The sequence below is a fragment of the Parus major genome, chromosome 3 (genome assembly GCF_001522545.3).
Source record: "Parus major isolate Abel chromosome 3, Parus_major1.1, whole genome shotgun sequence".
NCBI classification, from domain to species: Eukaryota; Metazoa; Chordata; class Aves; order Passeriformes; family Paridae; genus Parus; species Parus major.
The window spans coordinates 59,874,915-59,889,137 of record NC_031770.1 but is presented as its reverse complement, the minus strand read 5'-3'; the positions used below and the strand labels follow the sequence as shown (position 1 = coordinate 59,889,137).

The following is a 14,223-nucleotide window of genomic DNA, read 5'->3' as shown; positions in this document are numbered from 1 at the left end:
GCCAGGCATCAGATAGGTAGGTTTTATTCCACCGATACTTGTGGAGCTTATATGAGCTAAAGGTTGGTGGGAACTCGTGAAGAGTAGATAAAAGAAAACACGTGAAGCTGGCCTGTTATTTTCCTTTATGCAGCGAAAATAAGGAAGGCATAAGAAAATGAATTAGGTAATACTGCTTTGCAGAAAACTGCAAGGAAATTGCCAGGCTTGAGAGAATGTTCTGTAGAGGATCTACAGAACAAAATCTATTCTATATAATAAGTAGCCATTGAGGAAACCTCTCTGGGTGCAAGGCAATAATGGGAAGTAGTATGGCTGGAAGTAGACAATGGCTGGTGAAAGAATTGAATATTGCAAAAATATTACAGTTTCATTAGAAATAGCACACAAAATTAAGATTATATTTTCTCTTCCATTTTAGATGAACACTGATGTTGGGATGTATGCTAACCAGCCTTAGTAAGAAAAAAGCTACAGATACCTATCAGCAGCAATATTGAGGAAAAATGTGAAGGAGTACAGGGATGTCTCCCTGGGTAAAACCCTGCATCAGCTAGTGATTTAGGGATGTTCTGAACTGGTAACTGAACACAATCAAACACAAAATTCATGTTTAAGAGCTCTGGATGAACCCTTGTACTGTATATTAATCTAATTGGTTTTTAATCCATTTTTGGCTTTGGAATAAAAATACTTAATTATATGACTTATTCATCTATTCTATAATTTAATTGCTATCCTGCTGAAAAGCAGCTCCCTTTATAAATAGGAAAAATGTCCCGATCAGTGAAGAAAACTCCTGTCTGATGAGTTGGTTCAGCACCTTCAATTTGTGATAGAAGGATAACCTACCACGTTCACTCCAAAGTTTACTAAAGCCATGTGTGGTTGTAGATGCAGTTACATCATTTTATACTTCTCTCAGTCTGTTTGTTTTCCAGTAGAAAACTCATAGACTGTTCATACCCACATTCAGAAGCTATTCCACAACTATGATCTTGTCACACTTTTCTTCATTTTTTTAGCTCTACCATATCCTTTTAGAGATGAGAGGTAAGGGATACCATACAGTATTCGAGTTGTCAGTATAGATGGATTTATGCAATAATGTAATAACATTTTGTTTCTATTCCTTGAGCTAATATTTTCATTGAAATATCAATAATAACTCATTCAGGACTGATAATAGCTAGTGCAGAAGCAATCATATTTTCCCCCTGTGTATAAATTTCCATTCCTTTATTTCATATGCCATTTTATTGCCTAGAAAAACCATTCTGTGTAATTTTTCTACCACTCTGTGGTCTATGCTTATTTTAATTTTCCTGAATAATTTTTATCATCAACAAGCAGCCATCCTAGTTTTTATCCTCTTTTCTAAGTTTCTTATGTTACTGTCGGAGCAGAACAGTATTCAGCAAAGATTGTAACAGTTTTCCACTGCTGTTCTCCACTTTTAATTCTGACCTCATGAGAGGTCATGCCTTCATGTGTTATGATGGCTTACTTCCTTCCTTTAATGGCCTTTGTGGAATCTTGTAAAAGTCTGTATGCTAGTCTAAATGTGTTGAACTCAGTGAATCACATGCTTGCCAGTCACTCCAGAGAATTTTAGTATTAATAAAGGATGGCTTTTGAGGCATCTGTAAAAAAACCCACAGATTCCAACCAGCCACTACCTTGCTCTTTAAGATAGGTATCTAGATATGTTCTGATCCAGGGCCCATTATAAAAAAAAAAGATAATCTAGTTAGTACCTTGATAGCACACCTACTTCACTAGAACAGTGGCAGTGTAGAACTTGAGTACATCAGGGTTTGTAGGCAAGAAAATCCTGCTGATTTGCTGCTTTTCCTTTTTACCATTTTTTTTCAAGAACTCTTTCTGTTGAAAATGCATGCTAAACTTATCATAATTAATTCTCTAGTGACGAGCAGCATGCTTGATTACCTGTGCATTGTACACCACTTTAAATAATTTGATTAATTTCTGTGCTGTTTGCTTTTCATAGTTTATTCACCTGTCAACACTAAACAAACTTTCTATTGGGTTTCCATGCACTAAAATCTTCATGGAATGTGTTCCACAATTAAAAAACAAAGTGTAAAGCAGAAAGATGACCATTCTCTTCACACAGCAGCAGTACTTTGAAACCAGAAATTGAGCCAAATTTGCTAAAACCACTACCTAATTAAAAGCCAATACTTTCTTCCTATTTCTATCATGCAATTGCTAGAATTTTTTTTTTAACAGATAGAATTTAATACTAACATGATTCTTGCCAGTGACACAAAGGAGAGAAAAGATTGATGTAGCTGGCAGCTGAAGGGAGTCAAATTTTTCTGCTTGCACTTGAGCTACACAAAATAGAGATGATGTGTTTGTGGCTCAGAGGCATTTTATCCAATCTTTGCACTGGAGCAAAGGTTTACACAATGCATTTGGCAATAAATAAAGAAAGATGAACTCTTTGTAATTTTAGCAGATCATATTTTTGGAAGTGTTTGATAGGAGAATGCCTATAGAATTCAAGGTGGGATTGATAACAACAAACTTTAAAATTTATTGGGAAATTGAAGATGTGCAAAACTAGTACACCAGTTTTAAAATATTTCTTGTGTATGATTATTGTAATGAAAAACAAGGCCAAAAATATTAAACTGTGCTAGCTAGAGCTCTCTTGCCTTTTTTCCTGGGGATTTATGATTGGAAGATGAATTTCTGAGGTCTGAATCTCAGAAAATGTGACCAGATAGATTAGCATCATAAACATACACATTTTTATTTCATATTCAAAAGGCCTAGCTAAAAGTTTCAAGACAATGGTTTCATCTTCTGTATTGCTAGAATTTCATACCTCTGTTGTGAAAAAAAAAAATTATACGTAACTACTAGAAATCAATATGAATAATATTGCTTCCTTCATTCTATAAGGTTTGCACATCAAATGTTCTTTTAAGGTAAAGCCTTCTTTTTTGGGTTGTACATAGAAGTATTATAGAATCATAGAATACCTTGATCTGGAAGGGACTTGTAAGGTCTGCTGAGCCCAGTGTCTACTCCTTGGAAATAAAGATTTTCAAAAAAAGTTCAAATAAGTAATTGTTAATTATTACTTGTTAAAACTCTAGGGCTGAGGAATTAATCAGTTGAAAAGGTGAAGTGCTGGCTGTAAAGTGCATCTTTTGCTCTCTGCTTGTCACTCTGAGCCTGTGGGGAATTCAGTGTGAGTACCTCTGTGGGGTGCTGGCATCTCAACTTGTGGGCCCTTCAGTGAAACACCAATACTTGTTTTGTTGCCTGTGTTTGTACTGATTGTGGATAGGGCTGTTTTGGTAGCTTTACCAGAACCTGCTCTGCACATTAAAGAGGTGTCCCAAGGGTGAAATTATATTCTAATAAGTGAGTTTCTTAAGTACTCTTAATTTATTTACATATCTTACATTTAAAGTTTGTGTTAAAACTTAGAACGATGGTATGATTTGTGATAGACATATTACAGGTAGTATTTTTATAGCTGTATGAATCTGGAGGCTTTTTGGTTGTTCTCTTTCAGCTCTTTTTTGAAGGATTTATTCTCCTGATGCCATATACCGCAGTTCTTTGCATGTAGGATCATTCTGTCCTTTGTACGAGGTTCACTTTTGAGGGCTTAAAATACTTAGCTCTGAACCAAATGCCAGGCTCTTTGTTAACACTAAATGATTACTGGCTTCTACACTATTAACTTTGTACAGCCTAAAAAGATAATAATGAAGCTGTCAGTCAACATAGGAAGTTCTACAGCTATTAATTCATCTACTCTGCTAATGCTTGTGCAGATTTTTACTATGTGGCCCCATCACAGAAGGCAGAAAATACCACTGAATGCAGTGAATAAAAATACAAGACCAACTGTATAGATTTTAAAATGTGATGAAAATAAGCTTTAATCTATACAGAAGGAGCAAGCTACATGATCAATAAAATCTCAAGTATTGACTGACTGCACAAATTGGACAGGCTAGTAACTAATTTGCTCTCTTGCTCAAGCAGTATATTTACACATGGTTTTAAAGTGAGCGTGAGAGTCACTAACTCACAATGTCAAAGGACAGCTGTACCATGACCAGCCAAGCTTGGTAATTAAATGGCATACAGGTTAATTGCAGACACAAGCAGGAGACTGGTGTTAAAGGACTGAAAGGAGTCAGTTGAAAGGTGTTGTCCATTTGAGGACAAAAAGAAATGACATTATAAAGGGAGCTTTATCTGAGTTCAATGGTGATCAATTCAGTTTTTATTAAAACCTTATTTTAAGGTTATAATAGTATAATAGGGCTGGAAACAGAATGAATTGCAAAAGAGTAAGTTTTGGGCCAGTTGAAATTTTCATAAAATGAATCTAAAAGTGACCCCATAAGTCCATACATCAGCCTTTTATTTTGGTTGGCTGGTTGGATTGGGTTGGGCTTTTTTTGTTTAACCTCTAGCCACAGCAAATTTGCTTTTGAAGATGCAAAACTGGTTGATTTAATGCGAGGGGTACTTATATATACATTCGACGCATACTATCAGTTTGTCTCCATGGATCAATTTTATTACAGCTAAAAGGTTTTGATCGGTACTTAGTGGGAAGAAGAGTAACCCACCTTAATGAATGTTTTTCATATGGTTTATAATCTTTATAGCTTGCTGCTGCATATAACTTGGCTCAGCAGAGCACTCAGACGTGCTTAAATGCTTTGCTGAATGAGAATTATAATACATCACTCAGCATGTGCACCTGGAAAAATAACAACAGCACTACCATAAAATATATGATGTTGTATATATTATTTTCTTCGTGAGGAAAGGGAAACATGACATATGCTATTCATGTTGGTGAATGAATTACCCAGCTGCTCTGATGACAAAGGTGTCTGTGAAGTCCTAAGCGGAACAGCAACACAGTGCAAGTGCTGCAGTGTGTGAAGGAAAAGCTTTTCCATGGAGATGTCAGCAGAAAAGAAGTATGATAAAGAGTTTTCATAGGTACATTGTGTACAATGTTGCAGTGGCCAGTTGGGTGGGAACACAAGGTTTGATTGTGAAACATAAAAATTTATGATGCTTTGTATGTTTCTGTACTTTCTCCTTTGGCATCCTGCTGTTGTTCATGATACAACCAGAAGGTACCAATTTGAATTTTAGGAGAATGGGAAGAAACCCATCAGTATAATGGCTTTATTCTGATGTGTAAATTCTGGATTCACATCCAAAGTTTTTCTTTATTATTTCCATAGCTGTTGAAAATGAAGGCTTTTGCTTTAATGTTGTAACAGGTGTTACGTTCGTTTGTGATTATTCTGCTAAATTCAACTTGGTTTTGCCTCTGTTGCTTTTGTTTATGATTTTATTATTTTATTTTATTTTATTTTCAGGCCTGTTTCCTGCAGTGCTGAACTTGGCTAGTAATGCTCTCATCACAACCAATGCTACCTGTGGAGAAAAGGGGCGGGAAATGTACTGCAAACTCGTTGAGCATGTACCTGGACAGCCTGCAAGGAACCCTCAGTGCCGCATTTGTGATCAAAGGAGCCGAGTTCCACATCGTATGTGTGCCATTTTCATTTTGTTCCTTTTAAAAGATTTCTTTCCAGAGCGTGTAGATACTCACGAAACAAAACAGTAGTTCACCAGCCTGATTACTGTGAAATGTGTGTCTCTTTTTAACCATCTCTTCCAAAGGTATTTCAGAATCTGTATCTGATATGGGTACTCCTCCCATGAAACTTTCTGATTTAGGTACTGAAAAGCAGAGCACCTTAGTTCAGATTAAAAAAAATAAGTATCTACAGCTGTTGCTGAATTCTTTTAGTATACACTAACCATGAATGAAAACCAGAAAAACAGATAACTGACTTACCTGCATACCTACATGTGGAATTTGAACATTTTGGCCAGTCTAAGCAATATCTGAAATTCCAGTAAATTCAGTTTCACTGAGCCAGAAAAAATAAGATAAAGTAATGGAACACTGCTTGGTTTAATGCTTAGTTTTTAATATTAAAATTGATTTTTGCTAACGCTGCTTTCTTAAAGATTACCTGAAAGAAAAATCAGTTTTAAAGTATGAATTTGTCATCATCTACTTCAGACATGCTTATTTCTGGTAGTTGGGAAGATTAGAACTAAGAAAATTTCTTATTCAAGTCATACAAGTTTAATTTCATGTAACCTTGCAGTGAAAGACATGAACAGCTTTAACATTATTAGATTTTCATGAGTATATTGGCACTGCAGATTGTAGAGGATGTAGAGATACTTAAGATAGTTTTTAATGGAATAGATAAAATTCTGGAAGAGGCACAGACACAGAAGCATGAAGACAATAATTTTTTTCCAATTGTATTCCAATAAAACTTAGCTCAGATACATTTATATCTTATGACATTTAAGCATGTGATTAAAACCAGGGGAAAAAGAAAAAAAAAAAAAAAGACACGTAATCTGTCTGCTAGTTCTAGACAGGATGACCTATCTGTGGCTGTAACTTTCCAGACAGAAGCTTGTTTAGATTCTCCTTTGAAACTTCCTCCCCTGGCCACACTTTCTAGTGTGGTTCACTCATTACATCGCTCAAAACAAAGTGTTTTTCTAATAGCTAATGTGCATCTCCTTGCCAAAGTTCATGTTACCTATTTCCTAAGTTCGGTCAATACAAGGAATGGATTATTATTCCCTTTTTCTTAAAAAAAGTATTTAATTAATTGAAGGGTGATGGTATTGTTCTATCTAATTTCTACACCAAGCTATCTTTTCTTTCATTCTCCTCATAGGTTTTATCTTCTAGAAGATAAAATTCAAAGAACTGCATGAATTGCAGTTCTTTTAATTCTCTTTAGAAGCTTTCATATTTATTAAACTTCACCTGAGCTCTTACTAGCACTACAGAGATCCAGGTTATCTTCAGAATAACCATATGTTCCTGTTCACATGGTTTACTTTGAGATTTCCCATTGCTAATGGTGAAACACCACTGAGAGGGCAGTTAGCTGTCCATTACAAACTTCAGATGCTTTCTTTTCATGCTAAATTTTATAATTGTGAAGCTATTTATAATTGTCCCAGTGTAGACTATTTAATTTATCTGAAGAGAGTTACAACCTTTTTTTTTTTTTTCCTGATTGTTTTCCAAGTTTCAACATCTTCTTTAACTTTAGAAAATTCCACCTTCTGAGGAAAGGTCACATGATTCTTTAGCAGTAGACACATCCAATTACATTATAGTAGTGTGTTTCACTCAGAAAATAATTCAGTTTCTGGAAGCATTCTGACAGAGAGACTGAGCAAAAGATTTCCTGTTTTACAGATGGGAATTAGAGACACATGCACATTACCCATTTTTTATTTTCCTATATGAAGCTTGCTTATTTCCAAAATCAGACCTAAACCAGAGATACTGCTTTGTCCTGTCTATGATGTCAGACAGTGTACACTAAAATATTTGTATACACACAGACATAATGTGTGTGTATATTAAAAAACCCATCTAAATGATTTATATCTATGTTTCCCCTTTTTCCTAATCTCTTCTAAATTTGAATGAGATCAGCTTCATATCTGGTCTTTTGTGACAATCATATCTCAAGGTCTTTACATGTTCAATTGGTGAAGGGAAGTGCCGTGTTTAAACAGAAATGGTTTGTTAATAGGAGAACCATGTAATATAACCAGACTTAAAATGATCCCACTGGAATGTGTGAGTCTGGAGTTCTTCCCCTCAATTACTGTAGTAGGAAATGAACACAGATTCCCTGGTTAATCACATGTGAGTCCAAATTAAAGTGCACAGTTTGATGGGCTCACTCTCTAAGTTCTCCCTCTTGCCATCCATCAGGGAGATTGGTCCTTGAACTGCATTTGCAATCCAGTCCTTTTTAGAAATATTTCATTTTTTCCCCCTTACCTTTTAAATAAGCTAAACATGCCAGCAATTAATCAATTTTCAAATTAATTATGATTAAACTTTCATAATGGTGATTACAGTTAATTGTTGATTCATCTCCCAGTCCTCCTTCTGATGATTTACCTTTATATCAATTTCATCTGAAGAGACTTAGATCAAAATTTCCAATTAGATAACTTCTGTCACAATCACCAAAAAAGCCCTGAATTTGATTTAAAGCTGATTTTTGCTGCCACTCTTTTAAAGCCAAGATTTGAGAAAATGATCAGAGCTGTGGGAACTGACAGCATGTAAAGAACAGGGTGTGCTTTGCTTTTCTCTTCAATATAAAGCTACCTATAGCTTTATCAGTTGTAGTACCAGAATTCTAACTTGCAAATGTTACTGTACACTAATACCATTGAATAATATTTAAATGAAATTTTGGCATTTTCAATATTGAGGTTTTATGCCTTCACTCACTCCCACAAAGCACTTTAATTGTATCTTTAAATATGTTCAGGCATTCTGGTTTCTCTTAATGAGCTAGGACTTCTGTCCTCCACAGGTGGTTGATATTGCAAAAAAACCAGAGATATAAAGACTATCAATCTGGCTAGTTTATATAAGTAATAATAAAAATAATAAGTAAATGAATCAGTAATTATTAGCAATTCTAGGCCCAGCTAGTAATGAATCATATTCCAGTTTTATATCAAGGAAAACTGACAGTTTAGAAAGTCATCCATTATAAGAGATGTAGGGTTTCCTCCTTAATTCATGTTCTTGCAAACAGAATTTGCATAGAAGAAACTTACTGTATTTGAATTTCCTCTGGTTTATTTTCCTCATAATGCACAGGCTTGCTCTGAAAAATTAGGGACTTCAAAACATAGATCCTTGTACCTTTTAAAATTGGGATTTTGTACTTCTCCATTTCGTACAGGAGAGAAACGCAAAAAGTAACCTGGAAATATTGAGTGTGATTTTTCCTCAGTCTAAATAACTAATTAAAGTACTAAGTAAGCGAATTTTGATACTGTAGAAGATCTTGAAATTCAGGAATAATTCAATTCTGTAAATACATTTATATCCCTCTTATTTAGGATTCATTTGGGACACTGCAGGAGAGTAAATACAGACATGAAAAATAATGCATCTTGGACCTTGATATGGATTATAACCAAATAAACATTTATATTCATATATGTGAGTCAGAATATTTTCCAGCTGAAGAATATGTTCTGTAATGATTTCTGAATCATTTCCTCTGTAATGATTTAGGAATTATTTCCTGAACAAAGTTCCATGTGCACTTAAAAATGTCTTAGAAATGCCAGTACCAGTATTACTTTAATCTCTGCTTTTCTTACACACCATATCTCAGGTTTTTGATTTGTTGTTTCTGTTGCAACATTTGATGACTTTGCAGTACTTGAAATTTTGCAAGAGTGCAGGAAATGTTTACTTGATTTAAATGCCTGCATTTTCTGTTGGATCAGGAGAGCCTTCTGCAATTAGATGTTCTGAATGACCTTCTTGTGAACATAATTTAAAATTAAACAACTAAAATTAAATCCGTATTCCAATAATAATAAGCATGACTTATTATTAATATAATTAATTTTAAATTAATTTAATTAATTTAATTAATATTATTAATATAATTAATATAATTAATAATAACCCCAAGAGTACAAGAAAAACTAATTGATTCTTTTTTCTTTTTGAAGTCCTGCCTCATTACTTCTGCAATTGTCTTAAAATATAGATTTCAGATCTAAAAATAAGTAAATCTTCTAATAGTTTTGAAATTTATTTATATGTTCCTGCTGTTCTAACAGAACGACACCCGATAACAAATGCAATTGATGGCAAGAACACTTGGTGGCAAAGCCCTAGTATCCAGAATGGAATTGAGTATCATTATGTGACCATTACGTTGGACCTCCAACAGGTAGTCTTCTATTTGTTTGTTTCTGGACTTGCTTTCTTGCATGATAGATCACCTGGATTATCTTAATTTTTTCTCTGTGTTGGTTTCCTATATAACCAATTTTGTCCTGTAATTTTCTGTTGTTTATATGGATATTACTGACCCATTTGTTGTAACATAATGTGCCAAATACAAAAAAATTAATATTTAATATATATTTTTTCGAAGTCATGCTGTTTGGAGTACCTTTATCTGTGAATCTTAAGTATTTGGAGGGTAGGGATTTTTAGACCTGGAAGAGCCTTTGAATCCTGGAAGAGTAATTAGCATTCTGGCTTTGGAGCCCTCTTGGCTAATGGCAGAAACAATCCTACATCTGTGGTTTTAGCCTTATATATGCAAAAGTATTCAATGTGCATTTCTCTTTCAAATAGGAGAGCTAAAACTTTTACAGAAGTTTGAGAGGAGGATCCTGTGCATTAAAGAGGTTTAGGGCATTTTTTAATGTGTCTTTTAAATTTTCAGAGTTATTTACTGGTTTGCTTTTGCAGCAAGGAATTGTGCCTCTTGTTGGTTGTGATCTGATAATATGCAAGTAGCTCTTGGGCATTAGAAATAAATTCCCATCCTTGTTTTCCATCACCCTAGAAATTTTAGTTGTGTGGTTGTTTAGGTCAGGCCTTCTAAACTAGGGCTTTACAACTCCTGTTTTTTCTCCTGCTATTTCATCATCTAGATTATCATCAGAAATTAGCAGATTTATGAATTTATGAAAGTTTTAAGTTTTCTTATGTATTAAAAGCTAGCAACTAAAGCATCAGTGATGATACTGGAGAAAAAGTATGGGTTGTTCTAATGTATTTAAAAGGCTTCTTCATGTGCCAGCTGACAACAGTGTGAGAATGCTGCACTGTGTGTGGCGTGGGTTTGGGGGTTTTTTGTTACTGTTTTTTAAAAATGAGACAAGGATCGAGTCTGACCCTGTTTCTTTCCCATGTCCTATTAAAAGAAAACTTGGCAGTCCTTCTGCAGCTCTAAAGCTGATACCTTCTCTTAAGCCCATTCATTTGTTCTTGGCTGAAATAGGAGCAGTGTTGGGGTTTCTGTGGATGTCAGAGAGGTGGGATAAGACCCTGTGTCACTAATGCTATCTGGCACACCCTTTATGATCTGAGTAACCCATGTAGTTAGGAATGCACGCGATTTTACTCACCACTGTACAGGAACAGAACAAGTATTGTTCCCCAAAATGTAGCAAAAGGTCTGCTGCAATTTGCATGGCTCTTGGACTGCTCAGTAAGGAATAAGTGTTTGTGTCTTGAGAGGTATTAGGAGTCTTTGTTTGCTTATCCAAGAATTTCATAGTCAGAACATTATAGACTATTAAAGTAACCGGTAGAATATGAAATTTCTCTTTCAGCTTTTCTTTTGTGTAGTAGTCAGTATGAATGGTGAAGGTCACCAGATATGTCTGTGACCTCACTTAAAAGAAATTCCATTCTTTACCTTTGGCTTTTAGGAGATTCAGTAATTGCTATGTTTGTGTTGATGAATTCTTCCTATAAGTATAAAAATGCTTAATTTCCCTTTGTGAGATAGAAATAACAAATGACAAATCCACAAGTAATGGACTGAAAATTGCAGGAATGCATTAGTTCTTATGTTATTAGTGGTAATTATGATAGTACATGGAATGCTTTTAGCAATCCCAATTTCATGAAAAAATCAGGAAAATAATTACAATTTCCTCATTTATATAGTGCTTGGCCTTTTGGGGCAGTGACTTTTTTTTTTTCTTTACTTTGTAGTGCAGGGAAGCCGTATAAAAATGATGTATACTATTTAGCAATAGCTAATGAACTAGAAGTAACATATACTTAATGTTAGAACAAACTCAAATATTATCGGTCCTGTTGAGAAAAATGTAGTATGTTTTCTTGTTTTGTCTCAACAGTTGAGTTTCTCCTTAATGCTTACAAAGAGATTTTATCTAATGGAGTCTAGTTTATGATTCATTGAAGGATGCTTGAAATTTTTACTCTATATATTATTAAAATATGAGCTGAAAACTGGAACTATTTGGTTCTGAGCATCTTTGAAGATTTGCTCTTAATCCTTCACTTTTTCCCACTTCTTAGCCATTATAACAAGTCTATATCACAAGAAAATTATGGAACTCCATTCATACCTGTAAATGTGAGACTATTTTTTACAGTGCTTTTTATCCAGCAAGTGCATAGAAGGTCAAAAATAGAGAGTTATTTAGGAGTTTCTCACATGAATTTAAATGGAGGTTAGAGTGACAGGTTGAGATACCTTGGTAGAGCTAAGTTCGGAAGGGGGTGGTTCACAGATGGGCTAGGTACCAAGAGAAGCAGTCTGCTGTTCTGCAGCTCTTAGTCCTGCTGGTTGGGGAGAGTCTGTCTGCTCTGCCTTAAGGGTGTTGGGCAGTCTAAGTGCTACAGAGGTACTTCAGGTCCCACGAGTGCAAGGTTTAGCAGGACTGAAAATAGGCCTTCTCTTCGAGGATTTGAGAGCAGGGAGTTGGAAATGGAAATGCTTAAACGTCCAGGGAGAACATATTCCCTGTAGTAGTGCTATTCCCAAATCCTCAATTAGTCTTAATTTCACAGTGATGTGGAAGGTAAGTGTAGTATGTTTAAAGAAAATTGGAAAATTCACAGGAAGACCAGTTGGCATTTTGAGGTGAAGTGGTCAGCCCATCTGTTTCTGATTTCTACACACATCAGGAGCAAGGACATTGGCTATTTCCTTGATACTGCTCAGTTACTGATGCCAGGAGCATATTTATGTGGATTTAGACGTTTTTGCTATACACTTCATATTTTTTAAATTATGCAGGAATATTTTAGATTTAGAATTAGAATTTAAGTTAGATTTAGATTTAGAATTGTAGATTTGTGGAATGCAAGTGGACCCAAAGTTAACATTTTGGCAGAAATTTTTTGATTTAATAACTATGTCTTCATTGCTTGAGACTGTGGAGGATCAATTCAGTGTCCCAGGTGATGCTTTCCAGGCATACATATCTGAAAGAAAAGAAAGTATGGATACTCTACAGAGCCTTGTAAGCTGCAAGAGCAAGAATAACTAATCAAGCTATTTAGCTGTTTCTCTCTAAAACACTTGCACTTCATCAGTTTAAAGTTTCCTAAGCTCTGATAGCATCCAGCTCTTTCATTTTATCTTTTCATCCTGTCCCCTACCCTTTTCTGTAGGAAGGGAGGAAGGAGTCTAAAAAATCATATTCTGACTCTATGTAGAAACCACTGCAGTCACCATCCCTTCCAAAGGCAGTCTCAGAACATCTATTACAGGAATTATGTCATACAGCAAACTAGTGGCAGAGACCCATGAATTAATTAAATCTGCATCCCTGCCTAATTAATTATTTTTCTTAAAGAAGAAATAACCAGACCTTTGAGTCTTGAGCATTTCAAAGTTGTTGCATGTTTTTTGGATTCTGCAACAATCTCCCTGTTAACTGGTTTCAAATTACAACAATGGAACCCATTGTTTTGGTGTTTATACAGTTGAAGCCCACAATAAGGTCCACTTCAACTAATCCTTTAGGGATTGACTGAAGGTAATCTTACAGCCATAGTGAAATAAGAGGTAAATCGGATGATATTTGGCAACATTGCTTCTTTTAATACAAAACTGTAGGTTTTTTAGACAGTTGACTGGACAGTGACTAAGGAATCAAAACAAAGTTGAGCAACAAAGCCATATTAAATTAGCCTTTGCACATTAGCTGCATAGTCATATAGAGTTATGCCTATCACAGGGCAATAATTGGTTTAATGTTATATATTCTTTTCTCTGGAATATCAATTTCCCATAATTTTCCCCAATATTCCATTGGGGAAAAAAGTTATATATTTCTGTTTAGTAACTTCTGATATCAAATACCAGAACAGCTAAGGAAGTTAACTATACTGTTTAGTCTTGGGATATAAGAACCAGTTTAGTAAAATGAAGTGCTGTTTGGTCTTTAGGTGTTAAATTCCTATATATATGCAAACATTTTGTTTAGATGTTCAATTAATATTTTCTTTCTCTTTTTTATCATTAACTGTGGGCTTAAAATGCTTTCAAAACTGTTTTTTGTAAAGGTAAGGCTTGAAGCTTCTCTTCATCCCCAAACCAGAAAGTAGTTTAACAGAAATGAAGTTTAGTGCAAACTTGGACTTCTCCCCAACAGATGACAGACAGTTTTGTTCATCTTCAAATTTTTTTTTCTAAAGAGAAAGCAATGAAAAATCCCCAAATCTGTTGAGACCATCATGCTGCAAGTCCCTGATTGCCACTCCTCACTGGTGAAAGGGAGATGTTTCTGCACTTCTTGTTCTGGCAT

At 34.9% G+C, this 14,223-nt stretch overlaps 1 protein-coding gene across 1 annotated transcript in view; it reads left to right on the top strand.

Moving 5' to 3' along the window:
* The window catches only part of LAMA2 (laminin subunit alpha 2), a 336,031-nt gene that overhangs the window by 75,477 nt on the left and 246,331 nt on the right, over positions 1-14,223 (top strand). Inside the window, exons 2-3 of the mRNA XM_033512805.1 lie at positions 5,403-5,573; positions 9,754-9,866. Coding sequence (XP_033368696.1) covers positions 5,403-5,573; positions 9,754-9,866 — 284 coding nt within the window. The remainder of the gene's footprint in view (positions 1-5,402; positions 5,574-9,753; positions 9,867-14,223) is intronic.